Raw genomic sequence first — 19,642 nt, 5'->3', positions numbered from 1 at the left:
TAACAAAGTTTCATTTTTGTACAATTTTGCTGATAAGTTCAATCATAATCTGCAAGTTTTATTAACAGATCTGATGTAATGTCACTTTAGTAATTGCCCCACATCCACAATGTATTTCCCAATCACAAGTATGTTTCTCCATGACTACTTTAATATACCATAAAGGTTTTACTGTCCTACAAAACTTCCAAATATAAAGTACTTTCAATATACATAAATGCACTATGATTCAAGTGCAGTAATTCAGTGTTTTTACTTATTAAAATCAGCCAGTAATATCAAATTTAACTGCTATCCTTCACCCAATTATTTTAATAAACTATTCTGTATGTATATATATCCAAGTGCATAATTTATCACTGAGCATTTTGCAGATTTTGGTTGAACAAGTACTCAGTAAATATGAAATGGCAAAATAATTCTCCTAATTTCTTGCAAAATTCCAGTCAAAAATTACAAATGAAACCTCACTCAATTTGATTGTTATCCACATTCGACAACCTAAAAAGATTCCAGCCACACCAATAACTTGTCCATTTCTGACCTAATAACCAGCTCTGACACTATAATCAGCTCTGTAAAGTTTCAGCCTTTTCAATCAATCTCAAAAGTTTCCATGGATTTATAATTGCACACTTCAAGTTAAGAGGCCAGAACAGCAGGCATCTGAAACAGTGAACAAGATTTTAACTCATTCAAAATACACCCACTTGTGCAGAGTTAAAATCGGGCCCCGTGTTTTTCTATGATGACTGCCATCCTTGAACTTGTGTGCAGGAGCTTCCTGTATGATCACATCATTTCTATACTCTCCACTGTAAACATTTCAAAAAAAGTCAAACCAGGCTAAACAGTCAACTATCATAAGATGTATTCCTTACATTACAAGTACATAACCCCCTTCATTCATCTTAATTCCAGGGTTTTGGTTTGAGAAACCAAGGCGGAAGATCAAGACTTGGGGCAGAATACCAGGATTAAAATACCAAGAAACTATGTAAATCTGGAAGCAATGAATAGGATGTACCAATTTAAGGTTTCAGATAGAAAGGAAAAATGAAGAGAGACTGAGATAGCCTAGTTTGAACTCTAGGACGTTCATATTATCCAGATTACACGTGTCCCCAGTTGCTCAAATTCAAGCTCAGTTTCCAGCCTCCCAGGAGGTGGTCACCCTGCAGGTGCGGAGAATTTAGGGCAATAGTAATTGGGTGGTCATCTGACAGGGTAGGAATAGGAAGGCAGCGCTGGTATCTTCTGGGGACATGAATAACTCAAATGTGTTTTCAGAGCTAATCATGGAGGGTGACGACAGTTGGTCATGTACAGTTTAGAGCACATCTATGGCACTGGTGGGTAAATGATCACACTGGGGGTCACAGTAAAGTGCAGAAATGAAGTGGTCAGAGGGGATTCAATAGGGAGGTAGATGGACGTTTTTGCAACTGCTATGAGTCCTGTACAGCATCAGTCAAAAGCCAGGGACACCCATGAGTCGGCAGGTATTTTTGAACTCTTCAGGGTGTTTTGAGAACATCCCTAAAGCGTTTCCGCTGTTCTCCTAGAAGTCTCCTGCCGTGACCAAGTTCCGAGTAGAGCAGCTGCTTCGGGAGTCTGGTTTCGGGGATATGAAAAACATGTCCCGCCCAATGGAGTTGGTTTTGCACAATTAGCACCTTGATGCTGAGCCTGTTGGCTTGGGACAGGAGGTTGCTGTTGGACCATCTTTCTTGCCACCGGATTTAGAGAATCTTGCTGTTGATAGTACTTCTCCAGTGCTTGGTGCATGCTGTAGGTTGCCCAAGTCTCCAAAGCATACAAGAGCACAGGGATCACTGCTGCCCAGTAAACCATGATCTTAGGTTTGCGTTTGAGGCCCTCGTTCTCAAATACTCTTTCCTCAGTCTGCCGAAGACTGAGCTGGCACATTTGAGGCTGATAAATTTGGACGTTTAGGTTTTCCTTCATCAAGAAGGGGCTCCCAAGATACGGAAAATGGTCCAATTTTTCAGGATTTCACCACTGAATTAATTAACAAGGGGTGGTATTGTGCTGCAGGAGTTGGTTGGAAGAGGGCTCAGTTTTCCAGATGTTTAATGAAAGGCCGATTTTCACAAGCATCATCCGCATACTATTTCTTTTGTATGGCTTTAGGAGCAGAAGCCGTCAGCGCAGCTGTTATTACAGTTTTAATGGTCAAGTTCCATAACAAGCCCAATGTCCTGCTGGAGAGTAAGAGTAACAAGGATGTCACCCTCAAGCTTGAATCGGGGGGCAAGATGTTATCAAGTGATCCATGGTTTGGCCAGGATTTCCGCAATCATGGAAGGTGAGGTTTTAAAGTACCACATGTATGTCAGGTGGTCACATCGTCCATGTCCAGTCCATATTCTATTGAGGGTTGTCCACACGTTCCAATGGAGATTAAAGCCTGGTTGTTGAGATGTTGGGTCGTAGACAATGTGTCTATTTGGGAAGGTATTTTCTGCCCAAGCTTTCCTCCTTGCAGCACTCCTTTCAATGTTATGGAGTTCAAGATGTTCAATTCATATCCAGGGGGAGTTTCTAGAGCCACTTGGGGAGTTGGGAGATCCTGAAGGTCTGTATTGATGGGGAGGTCCAAATTGCTGCCGATACAAGTCATTTCTTTTTGTGCTGCTACATCCCATCAATGGAGGGAGGGGCAATATTTGAGAGGACTGGTAACCACTGAAATAGAGCTGATCTCAGGGTTCCAGAGATTACCCTCATTACTGATTGAAGTTATATGCAAACAAGTTTGGTGTGATGACTTGAGGTGCACCCCAGCTTGTGCTGGCGAGCTTGCGGATTATGTTCACCTGTGTCTTGGTCTTTCCGGCAGTCTTTTGGAGGTGATGATAAGTTAGGGAGCAATCAAGGGTCACTCCAAGATAGATGGGAGTTGGGTCATGACGCACTTTTTCTCCACAGAAGGTGACATTTAGGGTGTGTACGCCCTGAGATTTTCAAGGCAGAATGCAGAGATGATAGGTTTGATTGCAGTCTACGCTTGTAGGAATATTCAGCCATTTTTGACAAGTCAGAGTTTAGCGAGGCTTCCATACCCTGAAAAGATTCTGCATCAGTTGTCATGGCAACATCGTCGGCGTAAATAAACTGTGATGGTGTGGTGGGCACAATGCTTACAAAGATATTAAAAAGAGTCAGTACCAGAACATTGCTCTGAGAGAAACTGTTGCTGAATATTCTTGGAGTGCTGATCTTGTCAAGTAGGTTAACCTTCATATTTCTGTTGGACTCAATCTGCATCCTGAAGCTCAATGAATGAGGTTGAAGAGGTTTTGGAATGAAGGCAGCATAGATTGAAGTTTCCCATTTGTTCTGTAGATTATCTCCAAGCCTATGGGTAATTTTCTTGAGGTGAGGTGCAGGACTGCAGTGTGGAAAATGGAGAAGAGGGTTGGTGCAATGACACAACCTTGTTTGATCCCAATTTTCACTTAGATAGGGTCTGTGGTGGTTCTGTTGTGAGAATCACAGCTTTCATATCATTGTGGAGTTTCTTCAGCGTGCAGACTACCATATAGTAGCAACAGAGAAATTGTTCTAAGGGGATTAGGAACTTAATATTCCTGAATACAAGGTATTTAGGAAAGATAATGAAAGGAAAAAAAAGGTACCAGCTTGCAATATTGATTAAAAAAAAACATTGTGGCATTTGAAACAGATAATACAGTTGAGGAGCTAAGACAAGATTTTATTTTTTAAAGTTAGCTTTAAGAATACAGGAGCTTTTTGGCTATGGGGTGTATATGGCAGGCCAAATAGTGGGAAACAGATGCAGCAGCAAGTTTGCTGGCAAGTTACAGAAAAATGCAAGAACTACAGAGTAGTGATGATGGAGCACTTCAATAACACAGACTGAAGCAATTTAAAGGCAAAGACAGGGAGGAATTTGTACAGGAGAAATGTCTTGGTCAGTGTGTTTCTAGTCCAAAGAAGGAAGCCATGCTGGATTTTATTCCAAGGAATGAATGCAGAGATCTTTCAGTGGAAGAACATTTTGGAAACAAATCATAACATCAGGTGCAATATGCGCAAAAATGCGTTAGTGGAGAAGGGCTAACTTCGATGACTTACAAGGGGATCTGGCCTGGATGGATTCGAATTAAAAATTGGTAGGTACCGTAACTGAAAAATGCAAAGCCTTTAAAATGGAGATGGTTCAGGTACAGAGTAGACGGTTACATGAGGAGGAGAAAAAGAATGGACATCCAAGAACCCAGGATAAATACAGATGTTAAGGTTAAAGTGAGACAGGAAAAGGAAGCTCATAATACAGTGGTGAACTAGGCTGAATATAGAAAGTACAGAGGACATCTCAAAAAGGGACTAAGAGGAGCAGAAAATGAGTAGATTAGTAACCAACATAAAAAAAGAGAACCAAGAAGTCTTTCATAAACTTACTAATAAAAGCTCAATCAAAAGAAGGGCAAGATTAATTAGGAACCAAAAGCAGATCTCCTGGAGGTTACAGGGTACGGCTGAGGTGCCAAATAAATTCTTTGCACCTGCCTTCACTAGAGAAGAGGATGCTGCAAAGGAGGAGGCAGCAGCAATAATAAATTGGATAAAAATAGATAAAGAGAATGCACCCAAAAACTTGACAGTCCTCAAGACAGAAACGTGACAGTCAGAATGGGATGCACCCTAGCTTACTGAGAGAAGCAAGGGTGGAAATTGCTAAACTTCTGGTCTCAATCTTTCAATTCTCCTTAGCTATGGGGGTGATGCCAAAGGAATGGTGGATTCCAAATCTTATGTCCCTATTTAGAAAAAGGGGGAGATGGATGAACCTGGCAACTACAAATCAGCCCAATGTCTGTGGTGGGGAAACCTCTTGAGACATTAATCTGGGACAAAACGAACTGACATTCAGAAAAGTTTGAAATATAGGTATTATAAGTGAAAGTCAAGCATGGATCTGTTAAAGACAAATCAAATTAGTCAAACAGAATTTGAATTTTTTGATGAAACAGTTGAAAAGGGTGATGAGGGTAATAAGGTTGATGTAGCATATATGCACTTTCAAAGGGCATTTGACAAAGTATCATACAATAGACTTGGAATTAAAGGGACAGGAGCAACATGGGTACAAAAAGAAACTAACGGTGAACAGTTGTTTTTCAGATTGGAGGGAAGCATACTGTGGCTCCCATGGGTCTACACGAGGGCCACCACTCTTTTTGGCATGCAAATCCCTGCACTTGGGTATATAGGGCATAATTTCACAAGTCTGCAGATATGAAACTTGGAAAGGTAGTAAACAATGAGATGGATAACAACAGACTTCAGGACAGACTAGTAACATGTGACACGTTACCATGTGACTATGACATGTGACAGATGAAATTGATCGCAGAGGACTGTGAAGTGATAATTTTTTGCAGGAAGAATGAGGCAATATGAACTAAATAGTATAATTTTAATGGGGGTGTATGTAAACAAATATTTGAAGGTGGCTCATCAAGTTGAGAAGGTTGATAAAAATATATATAGGATTCTTAGCTTTATTAATAGAAGGATAGGAGCACAAAATCAAAGAAATCATGCTAAATCTTTATGGCACTGGTTAAGTCTCAGCTGGAGTAATGTGTTCAATTCTAGGCACTATTTTGGCAAGGATGTCAAGGCTTTAGGCAGCACAGAAGAGGTTTACTAGAATACTACAAGGGATGAGTGATTAGTTACATGGTGAGACTGGAAAAGCTGGGGTTGTTGTTCTTAGAGAAAAAGTCAAGATGAAATTTGATGAAGGTGCTTAAAATTACGTGAGTTATCTTTGAAGTAAATAAGGAGAAACTATTTCCACTGAAAGGAAGGTCAAGATGCAGACTTGAACATCTTCAGCAAAATACTGGTTTAATTATTCATTGTCAGATCTGACTGGATGGCTTAAAGCACTATGTACAATGCTCTCCAACACTAATACTTCTCACCATTCAAGATCACCCAGGAGTGCAAAGCTAACACCAGCCTTTGTTTCTCTACTACAAACTGTTTTCTTAAACCACTCTCCCTGACCCTCATGCGAGGAATTCATGCACTTTATATTCTTAACCTCTCTCTACTTGCAAACTACCATGCTATTTCTAACCTCACTTTTCTCTCCAAAGTCCATGAACTTGTAGTCACTTCACAAAACTGTCCATCTTTCCCATTTTTTGAATCCTTCCAATCAGGTTTTTAGCCTGACAACAGTATTGAAATGGTCCTCATTATGTCCCAAATGACATTCTTTGTGACCAACTGTGATAACCTCTCCCTTCTCCTCTTCCTTGACTTGTCTGCAGCTTTTAATAGTTGATCACACCATCCTCGTTCAATGCCCCATCTCCATCATCATGATAGGTTGCACTGCCCTACTTGATTCCAAGCTTAGCCAAGAGTAACCAGAGGGTAGCCAGCTACAATGACATCTCTTCCCACCCTCACAGTTACCTCTGGAGTTCCTCGAAGATCTATGTTTGGTTCCCTTTTGTTTCTCATCCATATACTATTGTTTGGTGATAACACCCAAAAACACATCAGGTTCCAAGTGCGGCGATGACATTCAGCTCTTTCACCACCATCTTCTTAGACCCCTCATATCACTGCTTAGCCAACATATAATATTCAGCAAAAAGTTTCTCTACCTAAACATTAAGATTGAAGCCATTGCCTTTGATCCCCACCACAAACTCTGTTCCCTAGCCACACATCACTTGCTAACTATCTTACCTGAGTAAAACCATTTGTCTTGCGTGATCCACAGTTGAATTTTTGACCACATATTTGCACAAAGACTATCTACTTCCTCTCTACAACATTGTTTGACTCTAATCTTCCCTCACCTCATCTGCTACTGAAAACCTCATCCATGCCTTTGTTATCTCTAGTCTTGACTATTCCAATGCCCTCCTGGCTGGTCTTCTATCTTCCACCCTACATAAACTTGAGTTCATCTGCCCTTACCTTAACTCGCTCTGAATCTCATTTACCATCACCCTGTGCTCAATGACTTTTACTAGCTCCCCTCCTCCACGTCAATCTTAAAATCCTCATCCTTTTTGCAAATCCGTCCATGGCCTCTCCCCTCCAGCCCACCAAGTCTTTGCAGTCTGTGATCCTCCAATTCTGGCCTCCTGCACATCTCCAATTTCTCTTGCTCCACCATGGGCAGCAATGCTTTTAGCTGCCTTGGCCCTAAACTCTGAAATTCCCTCCAGTAATCGCTTTGCCCCTTTATCTCTTTCATCTCTTTGAAGATGCTCCAAAATTAAACCTCTGATCTCATTTTTGATCAGCTTTCCTGATTTCTCCTTCTAAGGCTGTCAAAAAATGTCAAAAATCTTTGATATCACTCAAACACCTTGGAATACTTTACTATATTAAACCTGCTACACAAATAAAGATTGTTTTTGTTGCAACTACATGACAGAGATTTCAGGTGATTGGAAACAGAACCAGGGTCAGTTGTGATCTGGAATGCACTACTTGAAAAGTAGAAGACCATTCAACAGCAGTGTTCAAGGGAGAACTGCATATTTATTTGAATAGGAAAAAGATTATAGGGGGAAAGAGGAGAGTGGGATTAATTGGATAACTCTAGCAAAGAACTGGTACAGGTACAATGAGTTGAATGACCTCATGTGCCATGTCATTCTATGATTTTATGGCCGAATTCAGAATTCTGGCCCAATTTGCTTTTCTGAACTTGGACATCAGATTACTTGGACAGCTTAAAATATTGGAGGTGCAGCCTATGGGAGAAATGGTCAAACAAAATTTGATGTCAAGCCATATAAGGAGATGTTAGACCAGCTAACCAAAAGCTTGGTTGATGAGGCATATTTTAAAGCAGCATCTTAAAAGGAGAAGAGAGAGATGGAGGTGTTTAGGAAGACATTTCAAAGCTTGGGACCTAGGCAGCTGAAAGCACGGCTGCTAACAGCCAGAAGTGGAGGAGCACAGAGGTATTGGCCAGTTGGAGGAGATTGCAGAGATAGGAAGGAAGAGACCATGAAGGGATTTTAGTACCAGAATAAGGATTTTAAAACTCTGCATCTGCAGCCAACGTAGGTCAGCAAACACAGGGGTAGTGGGTGAAAAGGACCTGGTGCCATTTAGGGTGCAAGTTCTGGATGAGGACAAGTTTATGGTAGATGGAAGACCAGCAAGGAGAGCATTGTTAATTCCAGACTTGACTATCCTAGAGTCATGAATGAGGGTTTCAGCAGCAGTTGAGCTGATCTGGGCAGAGTCTGGGATGTCATGAAGGTGGAAGGAGGTAGTCTTGGTGGTAGTGTGAATACAGGCTGGTGGCTCACCTTTATTTCAAATACAACACCAAGGTTACAAACTGTCTGGTTCAAGTTACCAGGTTGAGGGACAGAGTCTGCGGCTAAGAATAAACATCTTCAGTCCTTCAATATTTAGGAGGGGCAGGACGGAAAGAAAACTTGCATTTGTATAGCACCTTTCACAACCTCAGGACATAGTGCTTTACAGCCAAGTAAGATTTTTTTTGAAGTGTAGTCATTGCAGGAAACATGGAAGCTAATTTGCACACAAGGTTTCAAACACAGCAATTACATAAATGACCAGATAATGTGCATTAGATGTTGGTTGAAGCATAAATGTTAGTCAGATCACAGGGAAACCTCTAAGATTCTAGTTCAAATCGTATTGTGGAATCCTTTGCATTCATTTAATGTGGAGACAGAGAATCAATTTAATGCCTTATCTGAAATATGGCATCTTGGACAGTACAGCACTCACTGCAGTAATGAAGAAATGCTATATTGTCATGCAGACTTTCCTTTGGCCTTAGAATTCAATTGCTGTCCAATTTTTCTATTCCCAGAAGTTTAGACGCACAAAAATCCCATGGCACTACTTGGAGGTGCAGCAATTGTCCTGATGTTCTCAGAGAAGCATTCTGCCTTAAAATATTGCTGAAAATAGATCAATTAATCAAATTGTCTTTTTTTCATTTTCTTCATTAATGGTGCTGCCACTGAATTGCCCAGAATTCATCAAGACTATAAAATAAATATGGTGACACTAAAATCCACCTGAACAGGTTGCTTTGTCTGGCAGCTCTAGAGCACACAGCTGGCAGTAGTAAATACAAGCACTGCTGTTGCCATGAACAATAGTAAGGGAGGAAAATAGAAGTGGAATTTTATCTGCTGTTTCTGGTTCTCTGAAGTGAGCACCACTGCCTTCCAGAACACTTGGGTATTTGCTTGCTTTTCTTGGGGGACTGGGAGAAAAAAAAGACATCAACGTTTCAAATAAACTCATTTAGATATGTTCCTAAGACTTCATCTCTGCTCATAATCAAAATTTGGCTGAGCATTTGGGGGTTCTGTTAATTCACTCCTCTTTTCTCCCCTCTTTGATTAGTGAAATTTCACTATTTATATTATTGTGCTTTGTGGAGAAGCCAAGGCTCATAGTGCAGGAAATCAAGGTTAAAACACCAATAGAAAAGACTACTTAAATCAGGAAGCGAGTATGAGGAAATTACAGTTAATCTATTTCTGGCAGGGGATCACGATGACCAGTATAGCATGGAACTTCATTCTTTTGTGTTTATCTGAACCAGCAGGACAATCAAGCAGAACCTCACTTAAAATCACCCAAAGCAGACACCTCCGAGAAAGCACTTCCTCATTACGACGCTGAAGCATCAGGCTAGATCACCACTGTTTAATAAAAATTGCTAACTAGCCACAAGTGACGCCATTTTTGTCACGCACTAATTTTAGTAGTAAATGCTTGTACTGTATATTTACTTAACCTCTACCACTAAGAAAGTAAAGCACTCAATTATAAAAAACACTTGCATACTATTTTTCATACTAACAAATGCACGTGAAAAGCTATGCCAATGAGTATTAAAATCATGTGCCCAATGATGTATATTACTCACTTAATAATCAGAAATGAAACTCAACACATCTGGATTCCCAACTTGCCACATGTGGCTAGTGGCTAATGTATTGGACAACACTAAGCTAAATTATATGAAAAATCAAGCTGAACATAAAATCTGTCAACAGGGCATGACAACAGCAAACAGAAGTTAAATACTGCATTCATAAGCCAACTGTGGCACAGTTCTGTATTTTTTTAAAACTATACTAAAATCTTACAGGTAACCTTACAATATAATGCCAAAAATAGAAAGAAATGAACAAAAAACGTGCATACATAAGAGACTTTGCTAATGCACATATACTTTCAAGTGAAATATTTATTATCATAAAAACAGTACTGCAGTATACATTTTCTGTCATTTTGATTCTACTCAAATTTTACATTCACCAATGCAGAACTCAATCAAAAACCAAAGCAGCTGAAGGCAAAACAATTAGAACCTACCAATGAAGAAACCAGAACCTAAACAACTTCATTAAGAAAATAACATTAAGTTGCTTTTGGTTCCCATCCTGAATCTACCCAGATAATGGACGGAAGGAGGCAAGAGGGGAAAGATGGATTTTCATACAAATCAGTCCAATCCTCAACTAGTTTGTTTTTAAGCACTGAAAAATATACAATATTAATACTCCTTCCACAGTTTAAAATGAAAGTATTCCTACAAATTGTCCCTAACTGGCTATCATCCCATTCCAGATTTATTGCGCCTCAACACACTTTAGGGGTGGGGAAGGCATGGAGGAGTGTGGGGAGGGTCAAAAAGAGAGGCAATGGAGAACAAGAATACTGAAATAGCACTATGTTTACAACAGAACAGCACTCATACATCTCACATGAACATGGTCAATAACAGTCTTTAACCCATCACCATGCTCACCTCACTTTATATTCTAAGCCTTTCATCAGATGATAACCAAACTCCATTGGGGGGTAATATTATCTTGGGACAATATCTGTTCAGCTGTCAATTATCCAATGTCTATTTTAATTTCCACTGATGTCAATGAAATTAAAATAAGATGATTTTCAGTGGAAATTAAAATTGGTAGGAATGTATAATTGCAGCTGATCTAATATCACCCATTGTAGACCAATGTTCAAAGTCAAACTTATCTCCTTATGCACAATTAGAAGGCCCATCTACAACATATTCCAAATGGGTCGTTAACTCCCAAAGCTTAAGCTGGAAAAACAAGGATTGAGTTTAAGAAATTAAGAATTAGTTAGCACAATGAATTAAATACTACTTACATGAGAACCAGGAATAGGTCATTTGGCTCTTGGAGCCTGCTACACCATTCATGGCTGATTTATCTCAGCTACATTATCCCTATCTCCCTGGGTTCCCTTACTATCCAAAAATCTATTGATCTCTAACTTGAATATGCTCAATGACTGAACATCAACAATACGCTGGAATGGAGAATTTCAAAGCTTCACAACATATTACCCCAATCGCATCTGCCCTAGTTTTGTGTAATCAACTTGTGTAGCATCTTATTAAATGTTTTTTGAAAATCCAAGTACAGTACATCCACCAGTTCCTCCTTATTCACCCTAATAGTTACAACCTCAAAAAACTAAGGTTTGTCAAATACGATTTTTCTTTCCTAAAACGGTTTGAAGCAGCCCAATCATAATATGATCCTGAGTGCCCTGTTATCATATTCCTAAGATTCTAGCGTTTTCCCCTTTATTGACATCAGCTGAATTGGTCTATAGTTTTCTATTGTCTCTCTCTCTCTCGCTCTCCTTTTGTGAATAGCAGGGTTGTGTTTGCAAACTTCCAATCCACAGGACTGTTCTAGGGAATCCTAGAAAATCAAAACCAATACATTCATTAACTCTGTAGCCACCTCTTAATATCTTAGGGTGCAGGCCATCAGAGGTCCAGGGAATTTCTCAGCTATAAATCCCATTAATTTCTTCACTAATACTAAAATTGTCGAGTTCCTTATTTTTACTCGACTCTAGGTTCCCCATTACTTTAAGAATGATTTTGTGTCTTCTATCTTGAAGACAAATACAAAGTTTTTGTTTAATTTCTTTGCCATTTCCTTATTCTCCAACAGTATCTCTTGTCTCTGCCTCAAATTTACTCTTGTTAATCTCTTCCTGTTTACATATCTATAGTAGCTCTTAGAATATGTTTTCACTTCTCTAGCTAGAATACTCTTGTATCCTATTTTCTCTGTCAAGTTCTTGGTCATCTTTGCTGAATTTTAAAACGTCCCAATCCATAGGCTTACAACACTTGTTGACAACATTATAAGCCTTTTCCTTTAGTCAAATAACTCTGTTTAACTTCTCTGGTTAGCCATATTTGAATTGCTTTTCTAGTGGGGTTTTTATTCCCTATACTTGGGCAAATTTCAATTAATTCTCTAAATGTCTGCCATTGCCTATATGCCATCATACTTTATAATCTAATTTCCACAATCTGCCTTAGCCAACTCATCCCTCTGAAGGGCAATACGGACTCGAAAAATTAACTCTGTTTCTCTCTTCACAGATGCTGTCAAACCAGCATTTTCTGTTTTTATTTCAGGTTTCCAGCATCACAGTATTTTGCTTTCATCCCTCTTACCTACCTGGTTTGCTTTGTGGAGAGAGTGAATGTTTAACTTGCTGGATCAAGTGGGTACCCTGGATGGTATTGAGTTACTTGAATGTTTTTGGAGTTATTCACATCCAGGCAAGTAGACAGTACTCTATCACATGACTTGGTTCCTTGTAGATGGTGAACAAGCTTTGGAGAATCAGAGGACGAGTTTCTCACCGCAGAATTCGCAGCCTCTGATCTGTCCTTGTATTAACAGTACTTACATGAATAACCCAATGAAGTTTCTGGTCAACGATCTCCCTGAGTATTCAGGTGATGGTAACGTCATTTGAATGTCAGGAGGGAGTAGTAAGACTCTTGTCATTGCCTGGCATGTGCGGCACATGTTACTTTCCACTTATCAGTCCTAGCCTGAATGTTGTCCAGGTCTTGCTGCATGCCAGTATGGACTACTTCAATATCTGAGGAGCTGTGAATGGAACATGCCCACTTCTAACCTTATGAGATAGGGAAGGTCATTGATGAAGCTGCTGATAATGGCTGAGGTGATTGGCCCCAACAATCACCACTCTCTGTGCTTGTCACAGTAATTCCATGTTAATTTATCTCATCGAACCTGTCAGTCTCTTTCACTGGAATTATCCACATCAATCCCACTTCCCAGTACTTCACACATTGAAGCTTTGTAAACTACTTTGTCAAATGCATATCCAATTTGTTTTAATGATAGGCTCTCTGCCTCACTAGTCACCACTTCAGTTTTGCACACACACTTGCACATTTCAATTGTGCCACACTGTTGAGCAAGATTAAAATCTCCAGACTTGCATAAAACCCTAATTACATAAAAAACTTCATAGATGGAAAAAGTGACATGAATTAAAAACAGTTCAATATAACTATAAATCTTGTAGCAATTAAATATATTTTATATTCTTGAACTACAACTCCAGTGAATATCAATTTTGCATATAACTAATCAATTTCACTAATTCAGATGACAGTGTTAGCGTTCTGCCTCTTCCCACCTACTGAACCATGTAGGAAGCTACCTTTATGAGTCTTTATGCACACCACCCAGAGCTCTTTAATTTATTAGTACTTGAATTAAGTGCTAGCAAACAAAACGGAAAGTAGGTTGGCTGCAAGGCCAGTTAGTTACTGCACCAGCTGATAACTTCTTCCACAATCAGGCCGACAGGAAGAGGCACAGCTCTAGAACCCCACATGACTGGCTGATTAAAGTTTAAACTGTTGGTGAGTCAAAAGGCTAATGAAGAAAGTCATTGCATGCATAAGAGTAGACTTCATGCAACTAGGGTCTCAAATTAAAAACATGTTTTTTGCTCCAAGTCCAGAATCCCTGCTCACCAAGATGTACTTTCTGGATACATTTCCTGTTTGCAACACTAAGCCATGCCAACCACAAAGTCCCAGATTCAAATAGCAACCAGTTCATAGTGACTGATTGCATCCCAAATGGTATCCAGGCTGATAAGATTGGCCTCAGCACCCCTGTTAAGGAAGGAATTGGGGAAGGGGGGGGGGGGGGTGTTGTGTAGAAGAGTTGGAGCCCCTGTTCATAATCAACAATCAAATGGCTCAATGTTGTGTATGTATGAATATCAAAGACTGACAAGGTCTTATTTAATGCAGGTCTGCACAGAATGAGTTAAGCTCAGCTGCAGCAGTGCTTTCTGTATTGCCCTTTAACTTAGGAGGATTATTATTCTTTCGCGGCATGCGGGCGTCACTGGCAAGGCCAGCATTTACACTAATTCCTAATTGTGCTCAAGAAGGTGGTGGTGAGCCACCTTCTTGAACCACTGCAGTCCATGTGATGTAGGTGCAAACATAGTGCTGAAAGGGTGGAAAATAGAATCAAGGTTTCTGCTCCACATCAATACTAGTTTAATTCTGGTGCAGAGTGCGGGTATGAATCTTAGATTAAAATAGGTTTAGGTTTAACTGTTGATGATTCCATGATTGAACAGCCTACCATTTAACAGCAAATGAATGTGATTTCAGAATAGTCACGGACAGATATAAGAGAGCTGTTAATACCATGGAACTGCACCCATCAAATAGTAATCACTGAGGGTGAGGGACAAGAGTAATGGTAAATATGGATGAGGAAGGTCATTGATCCCGTCTAGTTCCTCATTCCATTGAAACCTGTGATAGCTGCATCGCAATTTTGAAATCCTTCTGAATTAACTTCAAGATTTTATTCTTCATTATCTTACCCAGAAGACTATTCCAGATATTAACATGCTTCAATGAATTGTTTGCATGAACTGTTTCTTGACGTCAGTTGAAGTTGCCTTCTAGCAGTTCACGTCTACGTCTCCTTGCCCTGCAGTTAATGCTTGCCTTTCCTATTCTTAGTATCTCATTCACTTCCTTTCAAAGGATACGAGTCCAAATTTTCCTAAACTATGCTCTTAGCCACCAACATCAGCAGTCTTGTGAACTTTCTCTGCAACAACTCCAGGGGTCAGAGTGTTTCCCTCATATCTCAGTGACCAAAACTCAACAGTACTCAAAGATATGGCCGGAGCAGAATGCTGTATTTCATTAGGATAGCCTCAGGCTTGTACTTATGACATTTTAACTTAGCAATGTCGGCTTTGCTGATTTCTGCTCCATTATGACTGGACAAGGCAAATGGTGTATCCATTATCACAATCAAAATTCTTAACCTCACCTAAATAAGTCAAACCCTATTGAATTATTGGATCTTTGATACTTTCATTCAGTGTATACCTCATACTGGTTTGGATTGAATGTGACCTGCCATATAAGCTTTGCCTGTGTCTTCTGCAGTTAATTGATTCACCCCACCGTAACTTAATATCATCTGGAAGATTGATCAAAAATTATCCAAATCGTTTACATAGAAAGGAAAGGTAAGGGCTTCAGTACCAATCTCTGGGGAGCACTACTCAGTTCATTAAACAAGCCAGCATGACTCAATTCTAACCCTTGCCTCCTCTTTCAGCTATCTCCTTATCCCTAATCTAGGCTTCACCACAGAGAACCACTGGCATAAGCTTGTGTAACAAACATCAATTTAGAACAATTAAGTGTTTTCTGAAAGTCTACGCACATCACAGCATTTTCCCGTGGCTCACCTGGAATCCTATATTCTCAAAAAGTCAAGAACCAGACAATATATACAAAGTCTACTTGGATTCAATACTTAATCGATGGTTAAAAAGGACCAGTGACCACCAGGACCATTGCTGTTTTTGACATACAGTAGTGACTTGGTCTTGACACAAAATTGAAGTTAAATAAACTGAGAGAAGAATATAATAAGACTTCAAAAGGACGGAGAGCTGGTGGAACGGGCAGACAAAGATAAAATTCATTGCAGGAAGGTTAGCTGAATGAGGAGACACAATGCAAGCTAAATGGTACAATTTGAAATGGGATGCAAGAAAAGAGACACCCGGGCGGACTGGTGCGCAAATCTTTGAAGGTAGCAAGACAGGTTAATAAAGCAAATGGGATTGTGGGCTTTAAAAGTGAAGGCACAGAGTACAAAAGCTAGAAAGCTATGTTAAATTGATATAAAGCAGCAGTTCAGACCCAGTTGGAGTGTTGTGCTCAATTCATGGCATCAGAAGTGCATGCAGGTTTTGAAGAGGATACAGAAGAAATTTACTAGAATAGTTAAATGAAGGAGAGATTACAGTTACACGGATGGGCTGGAAAAGCTAAGGTTGATATCCTTGGAGTCCAGAAGGCCAAGCAGATTTGATAGAGGTGTTTAATGTAGAGTAAAGAGAGAGAAATTTTTTCCAATAACTGAAGAGTCGATAACCAGAGGATACAGATTGAAGATGGCTGGCAAAGGAACCAGAAGTGACATGAAGAAAAGCTTTTTTCTAAATGCAAGGAGCGATTAAGATTTGAAATATGCTGCCTCACCATCTACTATTGAATCTCTATTCACGGCCCTTCAAAGAGAAACTGGATAATTAGGGAAAAAATTGCAGGGATCTGGGGAAAGAGCAGAGGGAATGAGACTAACTGGATTGCTCTTCAAAGAGCTGGAACAGAGTCAATAGGCCAAATAGCCTTCTTCTGTGCTGCATTATCCTATGATTCTATAAGATATATGTTGTGGTAAATACCTTATCATCCAAGGAATTCCTCGTTAGATGTTATGAAAATTATGCAAATACTGGAAGTCTCAAAAACAAATACAAAACAAAGGTCAATCAGCATGTCATTTTTAACTATAGTTTGCCTTTTCAGCTGGGGTCACCGTTAGATAAAGTTTAGATTCTTGTTTATTCTTCAACATATCTTAGAGCTCAAAAAGCTTCCAGATGATACTAAGTTACGGTGGGGCGAATCAATTAACTGCAGAAGACACAGGCAGAAATGTAGTATGTTTATAATTTAGAGCCATTGTGTAATTTTGTAAGATAGGTAAGCACTTATAAGCTTTCGTATATACTCACCCAAGACTTATGATGAAATCTGTCCTCAAAAAAAAGGCTGATATTTCCATACTATAAATTAAACTCTGTTGGACAACCAGCTTTATTTAAATTTCATAAACTGCATACATTTGTACATGAACCTGTAAATACACTAGCCAGTGCGTAATGACATTACAGGTAGATAAACCCACTTTGCCCAAAAACATGAAAAGTGCAAGATCACTGCAAATGCGCACCTTTCAAACTATCAGGACCTATTTTATTTCAGGAATTTAACTTTTCTTGTAATACCGTGACTTAATACAGTCTTTCCCAGCATAGGGTGCTGTACTGTGATTTGCCTCAAAAGTGTGGCTCACATCAACAAGCCTGCATTTGCTGCCCATTTAGTTGCACAGCAGGTAGACTACGTGCTTTCACCATAATGCACATCAACCTTGTAAGATGTATAACACCAAACTAAAGCCTGATGGATTAAGAGACAACTTGCATGGTGCATCTTTTATTGTAGGAAAGCATTGCATTGGTGCCAAATTTGACACCAAGCCACCTAAAGAGATATTAGAGCAAATGACCAAAAGCTTGGCAAAAGGTGGCTTCAAGGAGCATTTTAAAAGGAGAGTAAGGGAAATAGGCAGAGAGGTGTGGGGATGGAATTCCAAAACTCAGGCCCCTGGCAGCCACCAATGGTGCAGTAATGAAAAAGGTCAGAATTGGAAAAGGGCAGATATCTCCAACAATATATGACATGAAAAGTTATGTCACTTCTCTGATAGGCATGCAATCACTTCAATTTGCTTCAGTCAACCATTTCATGAATGCCACTGCACAATAAGCTCTTTGGAATAACTCCACAGAAATTACATTTACAAGTGAACAAGTAGGTTTTTTAAAATTACTTTTCACACAATAGCCAATTTCTGGGTTCAGATGTGAACTCAAACCTTGTAATTGCTTCCAACCAAAGAGATCAGTTATTATTTGTCACCTTTGGTGTCCAAGATTTAGAGGTGCAATTTATGGCTTCACATCAAAGGTCATAAAAATAACTGCGCAAAAGAAATGTTTACAAACATGGTACAGAATGTTACTGACATTAGTAAACTAACCACCACAGAGAATGTGGATCTCAATTTGCAAAGGCCAACAGCCAAAATTAGTTCATTTAATGGTCCCCAATTTGAGAGTTAAACACATTTTCTTGAACTTGGGATGAAATGTTTACTTCTACCTGCACAAAAAGTTGCACACGGGCGGCAATATGAAGGAACTTGAAAGCTGCTATTTGTTAAGGAGGCAAAATGGATCCTGGAAAATAGACGTACGTGAACAGAAAGAGAAGCCTACGAGAACAGTAACACAGACTTTATTTGGGGTGCGGGCGGGGGAAGGAAGACGTGGACCACAAAGGAGGGGTTAATTTATAACACTGGTGATTCCTCATCACCCGTCGTCGGCATTACGCCGTAAAATGTGGCAAACATGAAAAAAAGACCCCCGCCCAACTCTGCATCGCTCTTCTGGGAGCCCCTCGAGATGAAGTGGGTTTGCAGTGTCTTTGCCCCAAGGCTGCCCGGAGCCAGCCATCTATTGTTCCCAAATACAGACGGAGGCTCGCCACGGCCCCTTCGCTGCACCGTTATCTCTCATTTTAACGGTTAATCGCTTCATTCGGCGATCCGGACAGACGTTCGGCGCTGCGGTTTTTTTTTGTGTGCATACATGAAAGACGCCCTTTTCAGCCTAGGCTCCATTGCCCACCCTCCCCTCATCACAGAGTGACACCGGCCCCGGGTACTGAAGGACTGTGAGTGAGAGAGAGACAGAGAGACACCGACCCACCTGCCTGCACCGTATCTGTCAAATCGTAATTAACAGCCGGGAAATCCTTCAGCTTCCGCCCGCTGAGGTTCAGGATGCCGGAATGCACAGCCTCCTCCAGGACCCTTTCGAGGCTACGGTTGAGCTGTGCGGGCGGAGCGGCGGTCCTCGAATGCCAGGGCTGTGTGTGCTGATGTCCACCCGAACCCGCCGCCATTTCTCTTCAATTGTGTGAACGACCTCTCGGCGAGCCACCACTGCGCAGGCGCAGCGCACATCCCGGGGTGGGCAGGGCCTGAGAGGGAGCTGCGGGAGGGGGCGAGGCGTGAGGGGGTTGCAAGAGGGGGCGGGGCCTGAGGGGGCCGCAAAAGGGGGCGGGTCTGAGGGGGCCCGCAAGAGGGGGCGGGGACTGAGGGGGCCGCAAGAGGGGGCGGGGTCTGAGGGGACTGCGAGGGGGCGGGGTCTGAGGGGGCGGGTCTGAGGGGGCCGCAAGAGGGGGCGAGGTCTGAGGGGGCCACAAGAGGGGGTGGAGTCTGAGGGGGGCCACAAGAAGGGCGAGGTCTGAGGGGGCTGCAAGAGGGGGTGGGGTCTGAGGGGGGCCACAAGAAGGGCGAGGTCTGAGGGGGCTGCAAGAGGGGGTGGGGTCTGAGGGGGTGGGGAGTGAGGGGGCTGCAGGAGGGGTGGGGAGTGAAGGGGTTGCAGGAGGGGGCGGGGAGTGAAGAGGTTGCAGGAGGGGGCAGGGAGTGAGGGGGTTGCACGAGGGGGCGAGGAGGGAGCAAGGTTGCAGGAGGGGGTGGGGAGTGAGGGGGTTGCAGGAGGGGGCGGGGAG

The 19,642-nt window shown here is 41.2% G+C and overlaps 1 protein-coding gene across 7 annotated transcripts in view; it reads right to left on the bottom strand.

Annotated features, from left to right (window-relative positions):
• Positions 1–19,046, bottom strand: part of lrch2 (leucine-rich repeats and calponin homology (CH) domain containing 2) — a 134,599-nt gene extending 115,553 nt beyond the window's left edge. For all 7 annotated transcript variants that reach the window (XM_078547276.1, XM_078547278.1, XM_078547277.1 and 4 more), the window contains exon 1: positions 18,835–19,046. In XM_078547276.1, the coding sequence (XP_078403402.1) occupies positions 18,835–19,030 (196 nt within the window). In that variant the 5' untranslated portion in view covers positions 19,031–19,046. The remainder of the gene's footprint in view (positions 1–18,834) is intronic.
• Positions 19,047–19,642: the final 596 nt, after the last annotated feature.

Source organism: Cetorhinus maximus, chromosome 8 (genome assembly GCF_964194155.1).
Source record: "Cetorhinus maximus chromosome 8, sCetMax3.hap1.1, whole genome shotgun sequence".
Classification (NCBI taxonomy): domain Eukaryota; kingdom Metazoa; phylum Chordata; class Chondrichthyes; order Lamniformes; family Cetorhinidae; genus Cetorhinus; species Cetorhinus maximus.
The sequence above is the reverse complement of the archived record's forward strand: the minus strand, read 5'-3'. Positions and strand labels throughout refer to the sequence as shown.